Consider the following 23,047-nt stretch of genomic DNA (forward strand, 5'->3'; position numbering starts at 1 on the left):
TCCCTCAGGCTCAGCCTGGTCATCTCCTACAGAAATATTGTGAAATATTTTCACTCTGTACTTTTTGGCTGCTCACATCTCAGCCTTTCTTTGCGTAGGAAGAAGTCACGTCACCTTTTGATTTTTGTTTGTTTTGATACTGGATGCCTGCTATTCAATTAAGAATAGACGATGTGAAACTGAAAACAGTGTATTGTACTTAAGTTTATAGTAGCTGTACAAAATGTGCAACCACCCCTGTTCCCAACTTACAGCAAATCGGGTTAAAATGTAGGCCCCAGCGCCAGTTCCCATTCCGATCACGCTTTTCAATCTAAAAAGAAAAAGAAAACTTCAGCAAGTTAGAAGCAAGCAAACAAACAAACATACATACATACATATTTAAAAAGGAATGTGAAGTTGTGTATTGGTTCCTAATGCCTTCCACTTGTGGATATTCTATTTCATATTCAATATGCATTCAGCATATTGTTCCATGTCCACAGAGAAACAGAATGGAGGTCATTTGGACAAAGCGACAAAAAAGCAAACAAAAATTGTTGCAGCACAAAGCCTTAAAGATGGCATGAAGATTTAAGAGTTGACCTCGTGCTCTAGATATGTCAGGGTAAATAGTTCAGTCTTAGCTCTTGTACACAAATATTTGCTTCAATCATATTGACTAGTTTAAAGATTAGCTCTGCGAGTTTTAGACTTCTTCGTAGAAGAATAGATTCTACACAACTCAACAAAAAGAAGATTGCTTTCTGTTAGAAGCTGAAAGAGGCTGCTGGGCAGTAAAGCAAACAGTTAAATAAAACTGAGTTTTCCTTATATTGAAATTTAGACTATAAAATATAGAATAACAGAGTTGGAAGGGACCTTGGAGGTCTTCTAGTCCAACCCCCTGCTTAGGCAGGAAACCTTACACCACTTCAGACAAATGGTTATCCAACATCTTCTTAAAAACTTTCATTGTTAGAGCATTCACAACTTCTGGAGGCAAGCTGTTCCACTGATTAATTGTTCTAACTGTCAGGAAATTTCTCCTCAGTTCTAAGTTGCTTCTCTCCTTGATTAGTTTCCACCCATTGCTTCTCGTCCTGCCCTCAGGTGCCTTGGAGAATAGTTTGACTCCCTCTTCTATGTGGCAACCCCTGAGATATTGGAACATGCTATCATATCTCCCCTAGTCCCTCTTTTCATTAAACTAGACATACGCAGTTCCTGCAACCGTTTTTCATATGTTTTAGCCTCCAGTGCCCTAATCATCTTTGTTGCTCTTCTCTGCACTCTTTCTAGAGTCTCCACATCTTTTTTACATCGTGGCGACCAAAACTGGATGCAGTACTCCAAGTGTGGCCTTGGAATTTAAAATAAACATATTGCTTAATAACCAGTCAACACTTTTAATTCAGAAACCAAACACACAATCCAGAGGGAGTTTATTTAATTTCTCCGCCAGTGGAATTGTATCAGAATAAAATATATTTTGGGATGGTGGCAGCTTCTAAAAGAAGAAGTTTCAAGCCATCTACTGCTATTACGGCCCTCAGATGTGAATGTTTTATTTTCCCAATTAACCAGCCCGATGAGAGAGATGTGGAGTCCTTCAACCACTAGTAAAATGGACTCTAACACCTCTTCAGTTCTAATAACCACCAGAGAAAACAAGACAGGTATGTTACTGTTTTCTAAGATGTTTGGGGGATGCTGTGAGGGAACAGGAAAATGGTTTCTCTAAAGCCTGATTGGAAAAAACTTGAGATATTCTATTCTACTCACCCAAATTGTTTTAGAACCCCGGGAAGCATCTCAGACAGCTGGTCCATGGAAGGATACATGTACCTATAAAACAAATGTTAGAAATATGTAACTCGTCTTCCAAAACATGAGAAGTAGTTGTTCTACTTCATTCTGGGTTGATCACCTCAAACCTGAAAGGAAGGCAACAACAACAAATCAAGTGGTATAAATTGATATCAATAAAGAGAGTTTATGCACACACACACATATATACATACACACACTCCAGTGGTGGGTTTCTATTTTTTTTTACTACCTGTTCACATCTGTGCGCGCATGCACGCAACACTTCTGGACATGCGCAGAAGTGCCTGGGGAGGTGGGCGGAGTCTCCCACTGCCTCCACTACTGATTCGCCCGATCCGGGCCAAACTGGGAGCAACACATCTCTGATACAAAGACACGTACACGCACACAACAGGTAGTCCTTTTATGACAGTTGAGCCCAAAATGTATGTTGCTAAGTGAGAAATTTGTTAAGTAAGTTTTACCCCAAAAATAAGACTTGGGAAATTAAAAATTATGCTTCAGAAACAACAACAAAAAAACCCTGGCCAGTAGAATCCCCACCGCCCCCCTTTCCCATATGAATCGCTTCGGAACCGAGGCTAAAACCTCCCAATTAAAATCCACAGAGTTAGTAGGGGCCACTAACCCAGGCGGAAAGGAAGGCGCTCCGTCTTGCTGTCCGGGGGCATCCACGTGGCAGACTGCAAAATGTTGTGTGATTTCCTGCATGTCCTCATGATTGAAGAGAGGGTTGAAACACGTCTTGTCTTTGGAGGGAAGCAAAGGAGAGGTGCCACGTTACTAAAACAGGCAAAACGTGGGAAAGAAGACATTCTAACTGCACAACGGAGCCCTTGCAACTTTATTGCACAGCGAAACAGACAGGTATTGTAGGTCCCATCTAAGCACATTAGGAAAAGAGAGACATTTACATTCCAGAAAAAGTCAGCCTTGGCTTGATGGGCCCATTTAGGAAAGGCAGTTTTTCACAGGAGAGCGAGCCCGTATAGATGCCTGCTTTATTTCTCTGCATTTTTTTTTTTTTTTTTGCAACTCAGATCTGAAAAAAGAGCTTTTCTTCAGAGTGGGAATATGTGGACTACTATCCCAAGTCAAGCTTTTCATCAATTTTTCATCCATTTGGGTCTGCAAATTTGCACAACGCTCATTTCTGGTTGAAGAGACCCTTGCTGGATGAAAAGGGGGAAAAAAATCTCAAAACCATTTTCTTGTGGTTTTTCTAACGGATCTGTTTCACTGTATGAAAATGCAGTGTCTATTTAAAAGCAACATTTGGCCCTCCGCTAATGTGTAGCCACATGCAAAGTGGACTTTGCTATAGCGAAGATTTGATGAGGGATTCCTAAAATTTAAGTCCCACACTTTTAGCATGACCAATTCACCATCGTTCTGGTTCAACTGAGGAATTTCCACCCGTCATAAATTATTGAGCAACTCACAAAAATTAATAAAAACATTTGTTGAATGGGCTTGCCTACTGCGTTGTCCAAGCCATAATGCAGTGAGCATATTGATTTTCAAACCCTTTTTTTGGCCATGCCATTGTAGCTTCTTCAACAATTGAAACAAGACATAGTTTAGCATATGTGAACTCAGCCAATGTTGCGTTAACACCAGCCGTTCTAAATTTTTACTCTTCAGGTATGTCAGGACCGCATCTCTCAGAATTCCCAGGCAGCTTGGAAAGTAGGTGAGAATCCTGGGAATTGCAGTCATATAGATTTGAAACCAGAGATAGTTTTGTTGGTCATTCAACCTGAGACATACGATAAAAAGACCACATACTTTGACCTTGCATACCTCAACCGCAACTAGAATTGTATTTGCGCAACAGTGGAAAGAGGATGAGATCCCGTCTTGAGGGGCATGCGATCAAGAAAATTTTAGACTGCTTAACCCTTGCTAATAAGGATAAAGAAGAAACGGAATGCTTTTTGGTATGGGACGTATTTTATCAATGGTTAAATAATAGAAGTTGGAAAGGAGGAAATACAACTGGAGGAAATGGTAAAGAGGAGAGTTGTTAAAGAAGATTTATTTATTTAATTTAGTTTGTCAAACATGCAAAAGATAACAGGTATAATGTAAACAGACAGGGTTTAGAGGCTCAGACCCCCTCCAATTTCACTGTCCCACGAGGGGCCTCAAATACTGGGGTCACTGACTCTGGCACTCCCTATTAATCACTCACAAACGCTTTAAGTCAATATCCAACGCTTTTAAATCAACATCCAATGCTTCCTTATTACCGGAGAAAGCCGATGACGCAGCCGTCCCCATCGAGGGACTGAGTCAAAAGCTGGGTATGTCTAGCAACAGGAGCATGGCTTAATAACTTTACCAGACTCAGTCCTCGCGATGAGTGGATGAAGGTTAACCCAGCCTGGATGCTGCCTCCACCACTAGGGAGAACATATGAACACAGTAAATGGGAAGGAATAAATGGAGACAGTAGGACAGGGACGGTAGGCACGCTGGTGCGCTTATGCAAGCCCCCTTTAAGGACCTCTTAGGAATGGGGTGATGTCAACAGTAGACAGCCTTAGGTTGAAATTATATTAATTATATTAATAAATATTAATGTTACAATATTATTATGTTATTATATTATTAATATGATGGCGAGGAATTATGACAACAAAAATGTATAATATGATTGCTTAAGCACAATTGTACCCAGAACACACACTGTTCGATGAAAAATGGATGTTATATAAATAAAACAAATAAAACTTGGGGGGGGGGGGAATCCTGGGAATTGCAGTCCCATCAAACAGGATGGATACCTCATTCGGAAAAACTACATTAGATCACAATTCACAAAACAAGAATAGCTAAGCCAGAAAGAAGAAGTTCTCCACTGCAGGGTAGATATAAGAATGGGAAAGACAACACAAGAGGACACACTTACGATTCAACCCAATATCATGGTATGTTAGAATAGCAGGTCTGTTTCCTCGGGGTGTTCCACACATGGTCACATGGACTGACCCATGGACCGTCTCAATGTCTTGTTCCTGTGGGAGAAAGGCAGCATTAGCCATCTGCACCTCAACAAAAAGGCTTCTGAATCCCACCAAGTATTTAACATTCAACAACTGGTAGCCCCAGTCAAAGCTACTTTTAGGAGTTCTGCCGGATTCTATTCACAAGACCTGCAAGCGTTATCGTTCAAAAAAATGACAAATTATCAATCTGTACTTATAAGGGCAAAAGAAGTCCTTGGTAATGGGCCATTTGGTCAGAATAAAGAGGAGTAAAAATTAAAGAGAGGATCAAACTGGGAGTTGAGTTGACCACCATTTCTTCCTTGGTGTTCTCCGAGTTTGGTTGTTTTCTTGAAAACGTCCCATTAGCCAACTAGGTAACATCATCAGATTTCCAATTCAATCCCGGGCAGATAGGCTAAGTTTAACCCATGCTTGGACTTTCCAAGCAGTGCACAGGAGAATAGAGACCTTCTAGCCCTGATGATGTTACCTAGTTTGGGTAATGAAACGTCTGCAAGAAAACAACCAAATTTGGAGAGCACCAAATAACCAGCATTTCAACCTTGTGTCAACTTCAACGTGTGATTTTGCTGTTGCAGCCGTTGCCGCTTTTCAGCTTGCCACAATAATAGGAGGGAGGGAGAGCCACCTTTGGCATGCCAGTTCCAGGCGGCGGCAAGAAATCCTCCTGTGGGAACCAAGGTCACCTAACCAGATGTTCAACAAAGACTTAGCCAGTTTCCATGAAAGTTGGCCATCTAATTGGACAATGCAATCTGCACTCATAGGGAGAGGGAGATTCTATTCTTTAATTATGTGAAACCCACGGGAATTAGGTAGAGTTGGTTTTGCTTTCAATCTGTGCCGATATGATATACTCAATAAAGTTTTGCATTCAGCAATTGGAACATCTCAACAGTTGCCTTGCTTGGTTGGGTTCATCGGTTGGAACTTTGACGCCCTGAGCTACAAATATTCTCCTTTATTACTACGATTCTCTGCAAGCTTACTGCATGACTTCATAAGATTGCCAACTTCCATCAGATAAAGTCGACCAATTCTCTCTTTCCCATCATCTAGAAAATATTGGGGAGACACAACCCAGTCTTTGCCAGATGTTTGGGAAACTATGCATTCCATAGTATCCATCTTTGGTCATATCGACAGGCTGAAATTGTTAAGATGCCTGAATGAAGGTATTATGAGCCAATAACTTTGCTGAAGCAAAATGGCCTCAGTACATTTGATCAGCGCAAGGATGTTATCAATATCTGAAGAAATGCAGAGGGCTAAAAAACCAATGGAAATATTTGCCCATCATTTTGCTCCCTTGCAGAATTCATACGATTAGCTACATGAACGCTGGCTGTTAAACTTTGCTAGAATTGCTTCGGTACTAGAGAATTAGAGAATATACACGAACAACGGGTCACAGTTGTTTACTCTGTGAGTGTGTAGCTAAAAGTTTTAAAATGAACATAAAAACTTCCATGAACTAATTCAGGAGACAACAAAGAAAGAGAAGGGAAGGGGGGCAAAAACAAACATGCAGGAAAAAAGGATAAAAAGAAATAAAAAGAAGCAAGTTTCTAATTTCCTTTGCTGCAAATACAACTAGAATAGAATAGAATAGAATAGAATTCTTTATTGGCCAAGTGTAATTGTCTTTGGTGCATATGCTCTCAGAGAACAAAAATAAAAATAAAATAGAATACATTCATCAAGAATCGCAAGATACAACACTTCGTGATATTCTTAGATTACTAATAAGCAATCATATTATACTAGGAAACAAATAAAACAATATAAATTTTAAAGTTACAAGCAACATGGTTTAATCATCAGTGGAAAGAGATAGGTACTAGGAAGGAAGATGATGATGATGATGATGATGATGATGATGATGATGATGATGATAATAATAATAATAATAATAATAGTAATAATAGTAATAATAGTAATAATAATAACAACAACAACAATAATAATAATAATGTTTTAGTAGACAATTTGACAGTGTTGTATGGTTAACTATTGTAACTATTATGTATGATTATATACTATTATGTTATAGATACATAATAGTATATATAAAAATACATAATACATACTATTATGTATGATTGTCTATTGTATGATTACAAAGTTATCGCTCACACAAAGAATTATAAAGCAGCTCATTTTTTTCCTAATATCCATTTTTTTCCCCAACCATCAAAGCCACGTCATGCATTTTTCTCTTATGCAAAAAATCTATCATAAATGTTTCCTGTCAGTCATAAATGTAGATATTGTCATCAGCAATCAAAGAAAAAGGAAGCTTCCAAAATTTACCACCCCTCCACCACTTTGAAACTCCAAGCAATAGTAACAACAATTTTGTTTTGTTTTGTTTCTGGCTTTCTATCTTCCCTTTCCTTCCCAAAATACTTACAGCATTATGCAACAAATAGGCCGTGTCTTCCACATTGAGCACCATTTTTAGAAAGTACAGTTTGAAGTTAATCACAACGAGTCCAGCGAGAAAAATAAATATCAGCTTTGGTTTGGGATCTGGGCAGCAAACTGGCTTTTATAGCCAAGCGGCTACCCTGCCTAAGCCCTGAATCCCAGCAAGGAAACTATTGCACGACATCATCCTTAAATCAGATTTAAAGGAGGCTTAACACTAGTAATCTGGGTCCTGCCATTCAGCAAACATTGTGCGCATGTGTGAGTTGCAAAGGATGATAATCATTGTCCAGACAAGCCCGTCTTACAACTACAGCAGGGTGCTTTGTGTATTTTAATCTTTGTAGTGTTTTTAATTTTATCAGGAGTTTTAAAATATTTTTATAATGATTGTGTTACGCTTGTTGTTGTTTTCTTGATTGTTGTACGCTGCCAGAGTCGCTTCTTGTGCGATGGGCAACCGTATGGGTTAAGTAAATAAGTAAATGTAGGCTACAGACTCATAGGAGCTTAAGCAGAAAAATGAGGTGCCTCCAAGTGCAAATGCAGTGATGAAGCTTTAAACAGCTTCTCGCTGTCCGCCAATTTCTCCTTAGTTCTAAGTTGCATCTCTCCTTGATTAGTCTCCATCCATTATTTCCTTGTCCTGCCCTTGGGTGCTTTGGAGAAAAGGTCTCAACCATGAGTTACAAATGTCCTCTTCTATCAAGAAGTATTTTTCATGTCTTACTTTTAACCTCATCGTTAAAATCGCGGAGGCGTCACAAGAAGAAAGGACTCTGCGCGCATTCATATGGTGGACGCCGGATCCCGTTGCAGCCATACCAGTTACAACGGGATCTGGAACCCACCACTGAAGTGCAGTCTAGGTACCCAGTAGAAGGATGAAATTAAAACAATATACAGAGGACTTCGGAAAAAGTTCAGAGAAGAGCAACTACTGTATTTTTTGGCGTATAAGACGCACCAGAGTATAAGACGCACCAAGATTTTGAGGAGGCAAATTTTAAAAAAAGTTTTTGCACTCCGCAGACCTCCCAAAAGCGGCCCATTTTTCGCAAAAGCAGCCCATTTTTCGCAAAAACGTGCCCGTTTTTTTTAAAGGCCATGAATAGCGTTTAGGAATGCTCCTGGGGGGTGCCCCCCCAAAACAAGCAAAACACAGCCTGTTTTCACTCATTTTTGCCCTCCCCAACCCCCAGGATCACTCTGGAAGCCTCCAAAAGACTATGCACAGCCATTTTGGGTGTGGTTTCGGGAGGCAAAAAATGCTGTATTCGGTGTATAAGATGCACCCAGATTTTCAGCCTCTTTTTTGAGGGAAAAGGGTGCTTCTTATACTCTGAAAAATACGGTAAGATAATAAAAGGCCTGGACAGTTGCAGGAACTAGATATGGCCAGTCTAGAGGAAAAAAGAACTAGCGGGTGACGTGAGAGCAGTATTCCAGTCCTTGAGGGACTGCCACTAAGAAGACCTGCACCTGAGGGTAGAACAAGAAGCAATGGGTGGAAACTAATCAAGGAGAGAAGCAACTTAGAACTGAGGAGAAATTTCCTGACAGTGAGAACAATTAATCAGTGGAACAGCTTGCCTCCAGAAGTTGTGAATGCTCCAACACTGGAAGTCTTTAAGAAGATGTTGGATAGCTATTTGTCTGAAACGGTATAGGGTTTCCTGCCTAGGCAGGGGGTTGGACTAGAAGACCTCCAAGGTCCCTTCCAACTCTACTATTGTATTGTATTGTATTGTATTGTATTGTATTGTATTGTAAGAGAGGGTTAACTTATTTTCCAAAGCACCAGAAAGCAAGACAAGAAGCCATGGATGGAAACTAATCAAGGAGAGAAGCAACCTGGAATTAAGGAGAAACTTCCTAACGTGTCTGAAATGCTATAGGATCTCCTGCTTGAGCAGGGGGTTGGACTAGACGACCTCCAAGGTCCCTTCCAGCTCTGGTCTGAACTGACATTGAAATATTTATCAAAAGGCACTTCTAAGGACCTCTTCCATAAAACACGCTTTCCTGCTGGAGGATTCAAAGGCGAGGAAGGCATGCTGGAAATGTTTTTGGCTGTCTTGAAGAAACTCAGTAAAGGCTCATCAGAACTCCCAAAGAAGGGATGGCGACTAAGAAAAGTCCTTTTCTGTGGTCCCTGATGGAGGACGCTCCCTTGGGAAAGGCACTCAGGTATAACCTTTTCTTCCAGATTTTAATACCAACATCCCATAGAAAAATCTACCTTCCCCAAACATACAGGTTATTCTCTATGAGACTAGTAAACTTTCAGGCTGCATAGAAGCTCGGGAGATTATCCATACCACGATAAATACTACTAGACAAGGATTCGGATCAAATTTAATAAATGGTCCACACTGATGTGGCCTTCAATCCTTGCTCTAAGCCAGGGGTGTCCAAACTTGGAAACTTTAAGACTTGTGGACTTCAACTCCCAGAATTCCCCAGCCAGCATGGCTGGCTGGGGAATTCTGGGAGTTGAAGTCCACAAGTCTTAAAGTTCCCAAGTTTGGACACCCCTGCTCTAAGCCCTTCGGCACACGACTCCGCCAGTTGGCTGTCTCCACGCTGGCCGGTCCTGTCTGGGTGAAATCTGTGGGGCTTGCAGTAGGCTTCCCCCAAGAAAAAACAGATGGTGTCTCCTCCTAATGAGCATCAGGTTTTACCGCTAAGAGTTTCTTTGGTGACAACCCTGGGCTTGCAACCCTCCCCTTGGCCATAAAAATATCCCAGGTACACGCGCTAATCCGATTGGAGGCTGAAGATCAACCTGCCATCTGGCGCCTTGCAGAACTCACTGGGGGGTGGGCTGCAGAGTCGGCTCTACTGCTGCACGTGTCCCCAGGGGAGACACACGTCCAAGAAAAGAGGTCACCCTTCCCTGGAATCCAGCAGTGAACAGCTGTGCTGTCAATCCTCTGCCTTAAGAGAGAGGCGTTTTTTTCTATCTCAGCTCCGCAAAAGCAGAGGCAGCTGGGCTGCATTTTGAGATTCTTACTGCAAATTCAGATCGGCGGGGGTGGCCTAGCGGTGAAGACTCTTGCCTCCCGCTCGGAAGGTTGAACCTAGGTTAGCTGCAGATGTTTCTCTCTCAGGGTGCAAAGACTAAAAAAAAAAGAATCTGCTTTGAGCTCAGGAAGGGCTCAACAAACAAATCTCAACAAACAAAGATTGTTATCCTAATTGCTACAATTCTGGAGAAAGAGACGGACTGGGTCCCTCACCGCATCATAATGTGTCGAGGAGTGCTTTCCCTAGGACTGTGATGGCGAACCTATGACATGCATGCCACAGGTGGCATGCAGCGCCTTCTCTGTGGACACACGAGTCGTCGCCCCAGTTGTTTTGCTGCACATGTGTGCATGCCTTCTGCCGGCCAGCTGGTCTTCGGGTCTCTGCTGCGCATGTCCAGAAGGCTGCGTGCACATGTGTGTGGGGGAAAATGCATTCACAGGGGGCATCTGCAGGCGGGGGCAGGAGGCATGCACACATTGCAATTTTGGGGACTTGGGCGCACACGGGCTTTGGCCGCGTGGTCCAGAAAAGGTTAGCCACCACTGCCCTCGGAGGACCACACACATACCATCTGAATGTGAGAATACCTAGGAGCCCTGATGGCACAGTGGTAAAAATGCAATATTGCAGGCTAACTTTGCCCTCAGCCTGGAGTTCGATCCTGACAAGACTGGAATTTGACTCAGTTTCCCATCCTTTCGAGGTCGGTAAAACGAGGACCTAGATTGTTGGGGGCGATATTCAAATAATACCCACATTGTTTAATCACCCACAAAGTGCTGTGAAGCACTATGTGTCAACTCAGAAGCTGGCCATCTTGGAGGCTTCAGTGGTGCCACAATGGTGGTGGGTAGGGAATAGAGATAGTTGGGATTTTGTAGCCAAAACAAAATTGTTTGCCCTGGGAACCAAGGACATTCCCACAGGTGGCTGAAGAGAGGAGGAGTGAAGTTTCCAAGCAACCGGACAGCAGCTTGATTGGACCATGTGACTGTTTGAGAAAGGGGGGGGAAACTTTACTTTTAATTAAGTGAAAACCGTGGGAACTTTTAGAGTCGGTTTTCACCAGTCCAAGCCAATATGATGCAGCCAATAAAACTGTTCTTTAAGGCATCTACCTGACTCAGAGTTCTGTTTGTTATGGGTATGTTACTTGGAACCTTGACACTATGGGGTGGTATGTAGGTCTTATTGCTATTGTGATCTGGATGGAGCAAGTGGAATAGTTAACAGCCATAGGGAACCAGTGTTTGTTAGCCTTGATGGCAGTGGGATTACCTCTGAACGCTTTTTCTGGGCTTCCTCCTTTCCCCAGGACCTGGTTAACAGAACCAGTGCTTCACTGAGAACAGCTTTAGCATCCTTGGCTATTAGACCAGGGTCTCCACCCAGCTCAAAGGGAGCTCTTACATTTTGCAAGCACCCTGACAAACAGTCTCTCTGTCCTTGTGGTATTGGTGAAGTGGAGGACATTACTAGGCCAGCCTTCCAGAGTGATTTAGAAATCCTTCTTCAACCTTTGGTTTAAATTGGGGGGGGGGGGCTCCAACCTTTGGCCATTTTAAGACTTATGGACTTCAACTCCCAGAATTCCCCAGCCAGCTGTCCCTGGTTTAAATTAATCCAGAGAGGCTTACTCTCTGAGCAAACACCCTCCCCCCCCCCCAATATTTCTAATCCGTGTGGGAAGATCCCTGATTTATTTATTTATTTCTCTATCTCTCTTTTTTCTTTCTTTCTCTCTCTCTCTCTCTTCCTTCCTTCCTTCCTTTTTTTGTCCATCCGTCTATCATCTATCCATTTATCCATCATCTATCTATCTATCAATCAATCTATCTATCAATCTATCTATCTATCTATCATCTATCTATCATCTATCTATCATCTATCTATCTATCTATCTATCTATCTATCCATCATCTATCAATCTATCTATCTATCATCTATCTATCTATCTATCTATCATCTATCTATCTTTCTATCTATCATCTATCTATCGATCTATCTATCATCTATCTATCTATCTATCTGTCATCTATCTATCTATCTATCATCTATCTATCTTTCTATCTATCATCTATCTATCTATCTATCTATCATCTATCTATCTATCTATCTGTCATCTATCTATCTATCTATCTATCATCTATCTATCATCTATCTATCTATCTATCTATCTATCTATCATCTATCTATCATCTATCTATCATCTATCTATCTATCTATCTATCTATCTATCTATCTATCTATCTATCTATCTATCATCTATCTATCATCTATCTATCTATCTATCTATCTATCTATTATCTATCTATCTATCTATCTATCTATCTATCTATCTATCTATCTATCTATCTATCTATCATCTATCTATCGCTATTTCTGAGTATTTGAAGGCTTGGGAAAACAACAGTGAAGCCAGAGTAAATAGAAACATTTGAAAGAGCACACGACAAACTTGGCAACTTCTTCAGCTTCCAACTTTAATCAGAAATTTGCTTTTCCAAGGAGCCCTTTTCTCTGAGTGCTTCTGTGAAACATTCATGTTATAGCTGATATTATAGCTAGTGGCTTTCCCCAGTGGACCACCTAAAGCAGGGGTGTCCAAACTTGGCAACTTTAAGACTTGTGGACTTCAACTCCCAGAATTCCCCAGCCAGCAGAGCAGAGCTGGCTGGGGAATTCTGGGCGTTGAAGTCCACAACTCTTAAAGTTGCCAAGTTTGGACACCCCTGACCTAAAGAGAATCGACTATATTTCCTTAGATACCTATGGCAATATTTAACCAAGGTAAAGTCTGTTCTACCACACTTACCTGAATGTCAACATCGATATCAGGAAGGAGACGAGTGATGGCCTAGAAAAGAAAAGTTACAAGAGGGTTACAAGATCGAAAGCGCCAAAGGTTTCATTTCTGAAATAAACGCTGTGGAGATTTATTAGTTTTTGCCTCCTTTATGTAAGTCTAATGAAACAGGATTTCTGCAATGTCATCGTGTTTAGGGAGGATCTCGCCAAACCAATGGGGCAGAAGTTGGAGGGGTGATTGGAAAGCCCATTGAGTGACCCTAAATAAAAACAGCCTGGATCCAATCCAGAAATAAGTTCAGGACTGCCCTGGTGAATACAGATGCTATTAACGTCATCATTCCTGCTGTTGGAAGTTAAAACCCACCCCTCTCCGAGAGAAATGAAATATTTTGGGAAATATTAAAGGGCAAAATATTTCCTCTAAATGGGAGGAAGAAACTCAGCTCCCCTCCCCCATCTTTGTCAATGGGCCATTAAAGCCTGAGCCAGTCTACTCTACATAACAAAGATCTACCCCCTTCATCTAGCAAACAGAAACTCACCACAAGGCATCTGGGAAAATTACATCACCCAGCAAGTTAAGCAAGACTGGGAGACAGCCTACAGAGGTGCCCCTGCACGGCCCCATGGGAGTCTGACAACCAATCAGAATACAAGCTCAAATTCAAAAGCCCAGAGAGGGCATAAAACTCTCAGCATCTCTGCCCTTTTTTTTTTTCTGTTCATGACCTCAAGCCACGTGATCCCGTCCACCATTAAACCATCTTTCCAAGCAGCCTCCATGTTTCCAGTGTCTTTTCCCCCACTTGGAACTGAACCCAGAAGGACATTTCTCCCAACAACACTCCCATAAGTGGAAATCTTATGATTCTTATCATTTGCAGATCCCAAGTGAGTACTGGGGAGGATTATCCTATAAATGCTGTCCCTTCTGTACTGTAGGACAGGATCTGTGATTTGAGAGAGTCTGGAAGATTTGGCAGACTTTCTGGTGCGGTTATGCAAATTTATCTCTTAAGCTGACAGCAAACCCCGCTGCCTTCTGGCACTGATGATATTACTTAGTTGGGTAACGAAATGTCTGCAAGAGAATAACCAGGCTCACAGAGAGCACAACTTACCTCTTCTTTGTCTACTAAAGGTTTCTGCTCTGCCACATGGGAATCCGGACCATCTGACGACATGGTCAGCAGTTGGTACCTAAGAAAATGCAGAAATGTTCAATGTTCCTTACGGTTACAATGTACTACACACGTATCTACCAAAGGAAGAGAATATTTGAAGACCTAGGTTGAACTGTGGGGTCCCTGGTGCTCTCTGAGGTCGGTGGCTTTCTCGCAGACATTTCATTCCCCAGCTAGGTAATTTCATCAATGCTGATGTTACCTAGTTTGGGAATGAAACGTCTGCTAGAAAACCACCATGCTCAGGAAGCACCAAGGACCTCACAGATATCTGTGCTTCTGCAAAATTTGAGATTTTTCAAAGCCAAAAGCGTAAAGCTGAGAGCTGTGGCCCACCAGTGGCCAGCAGAGCTGGCAGCAGTGAGGAGGTTGGGGAGGAACATGGGCCAGTCCTGGACTCTGGGGAAGGCTCTGATGATGTCTCTGCGTTGGAGGCAGAGAGGGGGCCAGGGCCGTCTGACAGTTATCAGCTATCTTCAGAATCAGACATCAATGAGGCAGATAAACATCTGGAACTGTTCCCAGTGTGTGCATGCGCAGAGTTGCCAGACAAAGGGAACAGCTAAGGAACAAGGGTCATCTTGGGAGTAAGGCCACAGGTGGATGGTAAATGGCCCCTCCCAGAGGGAATAAAAAAGGACAAAAGGGGAGTGGAGTTTGCAGGAGACAATTAGTTTGTTCCTTCATTCTTGCCAAGTATTGCGGCGTCTGAAAGATATCGGCCTGGCCACTCTCCAAGCCTGAAAAAGGTCAGTAATTGTGAGCTATCTTGAAAGACTGTGAGAGAGGAAAGACTTTGCTGGAGAGGAATTCACTGCAAATTAAATAAAAGGGGTTTATCGGAACAAGGACACGGCTTCGTGCTGGTGGGGAAGCCTTGGTCAGAATGCTGAATAGGCCTCTACAGAGGCCCCCGACAAGCCCCACAGAACATGGATCGATGATGCTATGAGATGTTTCAGGCAGCAGAAAACCTGCCTTCCAGAATTCTCTTGACTGAATGCAGAAGCAGTCAAAGCTGACCATGGCCTCTGTCTCACTTTTGCAAAATCAGCAGGGTTTCAGATACGGAACAATGGCCCCACTGCCAGTTGGCTTTTCAACACTGCAAATCCATTCACTTAGTTAGATGGGAGTAAAGCAGGAGAGGCGAAATAACCCGATGAAGGAGGCTCGGTGTGTTTCCTGCTAGGCTTGCGGATATTCCCTTCTTGTAAGGTGATGAAGCTGAGATGGTTAGACAAAAGTAAGGGGCAATGAGCATTTCTCTTCCGTTTCAAAATTCAGCCGGAAAGGGTGACTGGGCAGACCAACCACACTGGCAAGATAAAAGCATGGGGAACTATCAGCAAAAAGCATTTAAAATAACCAGAGTCAATATTATAATATAATGAGAATAAATGCATCATTTGTGATTTTCCCAAAGGTGCATTTTTTCAGGAGGCAACTGGACTTTCTTTTTCCTTTTTCCTTTTGAAGACAAAAAAGTCCATGCCTTGAATGACTGAGAATCTCTACAGACTATCATTTGTGATTGTATTAGAAAAGGTGCATAGGTTCGAATTTTCCTCACCATGTTAAGCAAGGGATTTCTGACCATGCAGAAAACAACTTCCCAATGGTTGACTTGGTTAACTTCTGAATCAAATCATAAGATTTACATAATGACAGAACTTATCTCGGTGCTTAGAATTAGACAGCAACGTTATAGATAAAAGTAAGCGACATATCTTAGGACAGGGTTGACTCTCATTATACTCCTCCGGGGCCTGTAATAATTGGTGGATGACCAAAATAGAATAGAATAGAATATAGAATTCTTTATTGGACAAGTGTGATTGGAGACACGAGGAATTTGTCTGATGCAAATGCTCTCAGTGTACATAGGGAGAATAAAATACAGTCCTCAAGAATAAAAAAAAAAATACAACACTTAGTGATAGTCAAGGTTACTAATAAGCAATCAAATTATACTAGGTAACAAATATTTGTCTGAAACAGTATAGGGTTTCCTGCCTAGGCAGGAGGGTTGGACTAGAAGACCTCCAAGGTCCCTTCCAACTCTACTATTGTATTGTATTATTGTAAATAAAAACAATATCAATTGAAAGATGCAAGCAACATAGTTATAGTCATAAGTGGAAAGAGATAGGTACTAGGAGGGAAGAGAAGAATAATAGTAGTGCAGTCTTAGTAGATAATTTGACAGTGCTGTTTAGCAGAGTGATGGCATTCGGGGGAAAACTGTCCTTGTGTCTAGTTGTTCTGGTGTGCAATGCCCTGTAGCGTCATTTTGAGGGAAGAAGTTGTAACAAAGTAGATGGCACTGAGTCAAGAGCCCAATGGGTAAATAATCAACAATTCTAACTGACGTTCAAGGTACAAATAATTAAACTGCACCAATATTGCAACTCAGCAGTTAGTTGCAACTGAGTGACCATAATAGGACCTTCTTAATGACCGGAAACCAGACCTTCTATAGGAAATATATTGAAAGAATGGTCTAGGTCAGGGGTCGGTAAACTTAAACACTCAAAGAGCCATTTGGACCTGTTTCCCACAGAAAAGAAAACCCCAGGAACCACAAAGGTCCTAACTGGAAGCCCCCCATTCAATTCTGGAGCTGACCGGAAGTTCAGTTCCCCCACCATAGAGTCTCCTCCTAGCATGGCATACTTTTCCCTCTACCTGTCATAACCGGAAGCCCTATCAATTGTGCAGACAACTGGAAAACCCTCCCCTTGCCATAGAGTCTTCCCCTGGCGCACTGTGCTTCTCTCCCCCTCACCCACCGGAAGCTCCTCTCAAAATTGTGGCACCGACCAGTGACGGAGCCGCAGCAGAGGGAGGAAAGAGCCACATGCGGCTCCAGAGCCACAGTTTGCTGACCCCTCCTCTAGGTGGGTAACTTTGAGGAATCCATTGGAATATCTGACATTTTCCGATTATATGCTGGTGTTTTCACAGTGTGATGGCCAGAAGTGACCCTGACCAGTCACAAAACACACGTCGAAGGCAAATGGCTCGTCTGCCCTCCTGCATGTTTCAGTCCAATTTTATCATGGTATTTACTTCCTCTCCTCTAGAAACCTTGGACACATTTCTGAACAAGGCCCCCGGAGTAGAGGAAACCCAACATTTTGGCTTCTAAAAACGCCAGGGCTGCCTTCGGGAAGGCTCAAGAGACGTCCTTGTAAACAAACGCAATCAGTGAGGCTGTATCACAGCAGGAGAGGCCTCCACTGTATTTATTTTAATTTAAATAATCTAAAATAAAACAAACGCAGAGAGGAAGCAACTTGGTGGTCACCCAAGGTTATGCTCATGATCTCCAGGCTATCGAGAGCTTCCCTGGTCGACATTCTAAGAGGAGGACAGATGATTAGAATTACCATTATCAAGGGACATTACTCAAACCATAAAGCCAAGTCATGCCAGAGTTTTGACTTCACTTCCCTAATTTAAAGAGAATCCGGATGAGGATTGAGTATTAGAAGAACTCCATGGGGGTCTATGAGCCAGCAGTGTGCAGTGGCGGCCAAAAAAAGCCAATGAAATTCTAAACTGCATTGAGGGATACATTCAAGATCAAGTGAGGTACTAAAATCACCCTATAAAGCCTTAGTAAGACTACAGCTAGAGTACTGCATCCAGTTTTGGTCACCACACTATAGAAAATATGTTGAGACTCTAGAAAAAGTGCAGAGAAGAGCAACCAGGATGATTGGGATACTGGAGGCTAAAACATTCGATGAACGGTTACAGAAACTGGCCATGGCTAGTCTAGTGAAGAGAAGAACCAGGGGAGACATGAGAGCTGTCTTCCAATATTTGAGGGGCTGCACAGAGAGGAAGGGGTCAAGCTATTTTCCAAAGCACCCAAAGGCCGGACAAGAAACAATGGATGGAAATTGAACAAGGAGCGATTCAACCTGTAAATAAGGAGGAACTTTCTGACAGTGAGAACAATCAACCAATGGAACAGAAGTTGCCTTTGGAAGTTGTGGGAGCTTCATCGCTTGAGACTTTCAAGAAGAGACTGGACTGCTATTTGTCAGAAATGGTGTAGGATCTCCTGCTTGAGTGGGCGGGGAGGAGGGGGGTTGGATTAGATGCCCTGTAAGGTATCTTCCAACTCTGTTAATCTATCTTAAATCTTGAGCTGAACATGTCAATCCCTTCAAGCAAATCACATGAAACGAAGGAACAAAACCAGGGGAGGGACTATACTCCTACTGTTTTACAGCAGGGGGTCTGGAGGCCTCACAGGACAAGTTGCTAGACTTGCAAAACACATAATGAGGATCCAGCCGCAGCCAGCTTGGGGTCACTGACAAGTTCTCTCATTAGTTGTCCTTCAAATAGCCAACGTAACCTTTCCATCCGGAGGTCGATCTGATTCAGGCATCCAAAACAAGAGCCCGTCAATTAAGCATGCTTAGAAATATTGATTAAGGGTTTCTTCTTCGACCCCCCCCCCAAAGTTTATGCTTTGTTAAACTTAGCCAAGCTATCTAGTCTACCTTCCTTCCTTCCTAAAGAGGTGTGTGTGTGAAACCCTGGTCATAACAGAACAGGAAGGGACCTTGGAGGTCTTCTAGTCCAACCTCCTTGGAGGTCTTCTAGTCCAACCCTGTATACCATTTCAGACAAACGGCTGTCCAGTCTCTTCTTAAAAACTCCTGTCTCATTATAAAAGGACGGGGCGGGGGAGGTGAAGAATTGACCGCACGGATGGCTCCCGTCTGCCGACTTATCTCTTGCCTCCAGAGGGAGTTCAGGCCACACCGAGAAATAACCCAGAGCTTCAGGCACCTTCAGAGAACCCAAGGACAGAGTTCCCTCATGGCTGTTTCCGGCAATATAAATCACATGCATGCCTTGCAAATCCACCTTGTGACTAATACGGAGAGCACGTACGCAAGATAAGGCTCCTACCCCCTCCCCAATACACACATAAAAATACCTCATAAAATAAGAAATATGTTTTTTTTTAAAAATCCGCATGCAACTTGTTCTCTCCTGTTCGCCTTTCTGACGGAAAGAGAAGCTGCAAACCCATCGTTTGCGTACACACACACACACACACACACACACGGAGCATGTCGATTTGGGGAAAGTCATTGGCTACCTTCTGCATCTCAGGGAGACAGGCGCATCTCTAGCTCAGTTTAGCCCTTTCAACTGGGGACGACTCTCAAGAAAGCATGAAAAGGCAAAGCTGCCAATACGGACCAGGCATCCATTTATTGATTGAAACAGATATAGCAGCTGAACCTTGCAAGCAATGGATGGAAACTAATCGAGGAGAGAAACAACTTAGAACTAAGGAGAAATTTCCTGTAGTTGGAAGAGTCAATCAGCGGAACAGCTTGGCCTCCAGAAGCTGTGGGCACTCCATCACTGGTGGTTTTAAAGAAGAGATTGGACAGTGATTTGCCTGAAATGGTATAGGGTCTCCTGCTTGCGCAGGGGGTTGGACTAGAAGACCTCCAAGGTCCCTTCCAACTCTGTTATTCTGAATATGCTTCCCTCCTTCCTCTCTTTATCTTTGTGTGAATTAGGGAGGGGCTTGTCCGAGATGTTTTCTCAAGTTACTTTCTCGGATTGGGCTCTAGCTTCTCTTATCTGGTTTAGTAACAGCTCTTCTTCCTGCCTTCATGGCCATTCCCTCTGGCCTCCATGTAACCTGGCCTGCAGATTTGGAAGCTGAATGTCCAAGTCTTGGCATCTGCAGGATGAAGGAGGTTACAGCCTATGGGCCCACCACTTCCTTCCTCCAGAATCCCAGCTAACAGAGTGGAGGTGTGCATGCTGGATAATACCGGTGGGTGCAACACTCAGAATCATGTGCCAGGCCTGTTCACTTAAGCAGCTTCCCATGCCGAACAACATTCAGCGTTGAGCCGAACAGCCCACAGCCGTCACATAAACACATGCTTTGCGCATCAGGACTGGATCCATGTTTTGCACGAAGAGAATGGTGGCTTCTTGATTCTGGTTCTGTGTGCAAGCAGCCCCAGTGGTGTGCCAACGGCTGACAACCGTGCATGAATCCAACGAGCGGTGGCTTGATTAACAAACCTTGCTCAAGCAAAAGATGACTGGCTATCCTGCATGAATCTGGGTCGTCAGCCCAGGCAGATGGGCCTCCGCTCACACCATGTCCCACATTTTGAGGCTGCCTTTACAGATTGCAGCTGCATCATGAGGGAACTCCCCCAAAACATTTGGGGAATGGAATTAAATAAGCAAGGATTGCTTATTTACCGTGTTTTTCAGAGTGTAAGAAGCAACTTTTTCCTTCAAAAAAGAGACTGAAAACCTGGGTGCGTCTTATACACAGAAGACAGCATTTTTGGCCTCCTAAAACCCTGCCCCCTTCACCAAAATGACTGTGCATAGCCTTTAGGAGGCTTGTAGAGTGCTCCTGGGGTCTGGGGAGGGCAGAAATGAGCGAAACTCTGACTGTTTTTGCCCCCCAAGCCCTCCTAAAGGCTATGCCTGCCCTTTTTTTTTAAAAAAAAAGGACCTGCGAAAAACATGCCATTTTAGGAGGTCTGCAGAGTGCAAAACCTTTTTTAAAAAATGTGCCTCTTCAAAATCTTGGTGCGTCTTATACTCTGGTGCGTCTTATACTCCAAAAATACAGTAATTCCTGAGCAAAGGGGGAGATGATATGTCACAGAGGGCCAAGAGAATAGCAAAGCTGGGCAGGCTCAAAGTGAGTGCAGAGAAGAGCAACAAAGATGATTAGGGGACTGGAGACTAAAACATATGAAGAACGGTTGCAGGAACTGGGTATGTTTAGCTTAAGAGAAAGAAGGACTAGGGGAGACAGGATAGCAGTGTTCCAATATCTCAGGGGCTGCCATAAAGAAGAGGGAGTCAAGCTATTCTCCAAGGCACCTGAGGGTAGAACAAGAAGCAATGGGTGGAAACTAATCAAGGAGAGAAGCAACTTAGAACTGAGGAGAAACTTCCTGACAGTTAGAACAATTAATCAGTGGAACAGAAGTTGCCTCCAGAAGTTGTGAATGCCCCAACACTGGAAGTCTTTAAGAAGATGCTGGATAGCCATTTGTCTGAAACAGTATAGGGTTTCCTGCCTAGGCAGGGGGTTGGACTAGAAGACCTCCAAGGTCCCTTCCAACTCTACTATTGTATTGTATTGTATTGATCCATTTCTTAAGCAATGCAATACTTCCCCCCTCCCATCCGCCATATATATGTGATGTCTCTCTATGTCAAATATGTGTGTATATGCATAATGGTTATCTTTTGAGAGCGGAATGCAATGCAATTTCATTTTAATGCATGTTGATTAGAGTACATTTAAAGAGATAATACAATTCTATTCTTATTCCTATTCCCATTCCATTCTATTCTGGATCCACCCAAGGATCAGGAGATTTTGCCATTTCTAACCGCGGGGAAGAAATCACTTGAATTATATTTGGCCTACAGATCTTTTTTTTCCTCTCACAGCTGCAAAGCTGACTGTTTGCAATACAGTATTCAGGAGTGGCTGCCAGCTTCGGACTTTGGCCTCCCAACACAACTGCTGCACCATTTCCCGCCATTTTAACGCGAAAAGTCCAGTAAAGAACATGCAATGTTCTTTGGGTTCTTAAAAAAAAAAGAAAACGTAAAACAAACTTTCCGCTATGAAGAAAGAAAAATGTAAAAATCCTGACTTTTCCCACACGCAGGGCAACCACATTGGATCCTTGCCCCAAATGACTCATCCTCCTCTAATGTGTGAAATGTAAACAGTGCCCAACACAAATGTGTAGAAACGTGGCTTAAGCGGGGTTAAAAACACCCTCGACAGATCAATATATAACGTTTTGTCAACAGTGCAGAAGTGACCTGTTAATGCTTTCCTTCTACACAGGTAGTCCTCAAGTTACAACAGCTCATTTTGTGAGCGTTCAAAATTGCAACAGTACAGAGAAAAATAAAGCCACATAAGGGGGACTTACGACCGTTTTCCCCACTTACGATCATAGCAGCATTCCCCTGGTCACGCGATCCAAATTCAAACACTTGGCAACTGACTCATATTTATGACGGTGGCAGTGTCCCAGAGTTATGTGATTCCCCTTTTGAGACCTTCGGACAAGCAAAGTCAATGCGGAAGCCAGGTTCACTTAACAACCGTGTTACTGTGATCCGCTTAACCACTGTGGGAAGAAAGGTCACAAAATGGGGCAAAACTCACTTAACAACCATCTTGCTTAGGCACAGACATTTTGGGCTCAATTGTGGTTGTAAGTCAAGGACTATCTACCGGTATATATACATATATATATATATTTTAAAAGTTCCCAACTTTGTGATGATGGCCTGGTGGTCTCCCACCTAATCTGTAACTTAACAACCGTGTTACTAACTTCAACAGTGGCAGCAATTTGCTTAACAACCATGGCAAGAAAGGTTATAAAAGGGGACAAAACTCATTTAACTGTCTTGCTTAACCACAGAAATCTTGGGCTCAAGGATTACCTGTACTTTTTTAAAAACAAAATAGTTCCCAACTCTGTGATGGCCTGGTGGTCTCCTATCCAGTTATAAACTTGCTCCAACATTGTCACTGTATTTGTTTTTAAATTGTATTTGTTCATGAGCCACGGTGGCACAGTGTTTAGAGTGCAGTACTGCAGGCTACTTCTGCTGACTGCCGGTAGTTCAAATCTCACCAGGCTCAAGGTTGACTCAGCCTTCCATTCTTCCAGGGTGGATAAAATGAGGACCCAGATT

The 23,047-nt window shown here is 42.8% G+C and overlaps 1 protein-coding gene across 2 annotated transcripts in view; it reads right to left on the reverse strand.

Annotated features, from left to right (window-relative positions):
- NDRG1 (N-myc downstream regulated 1) overlaps window positions 1–23,047 on the reverse strand; it is a 67,340-nt gene that overhangs the window by 16,802 nt on the left and 27,491 nt on the right. For both annotated transcript variants that reach the window (XM_081949868.1, XM_081949869.1), the window contains exons 2-7: window positions 14,222–14,300; window positions 13,105–13,146; window positions 4,727–4,832; window positions 2,441–2,561; window positions 1,765–1,827; window positions 253–313 (exon numbers count right to left, since the gene is read on the reverse strand). In XM_081949868.1, coding sequence (XP_081805994.1) covers window positions 253–313; window positions 1,765–1,827; window positions 2,441–2,561; window positions 4,727–4,832; window positions 13,105–13,146; window positions 14,222–14,300 — 472 coding nt within the window. The remainder of the gene's footprint in view (window positions 1–252; window positions 314–1,764; window positions 1,828–2,440; window positions 2,562–4,726; window positions 4,833–13,104; window positions 13,147–14,221; window positions 14,301–23,047) is intronic.

This window comes from Natrix helvetica, assembly GCF_964273705.1.
Source record: "Natrix helvetica genome assembly, chromosome: 4".
NCBI classification, from domain to species: Eukaryota; Metazoa; Chordata; class Lepidosauria; order Squamata; family Natricidae; genus Natrix; species Natrix helvetica.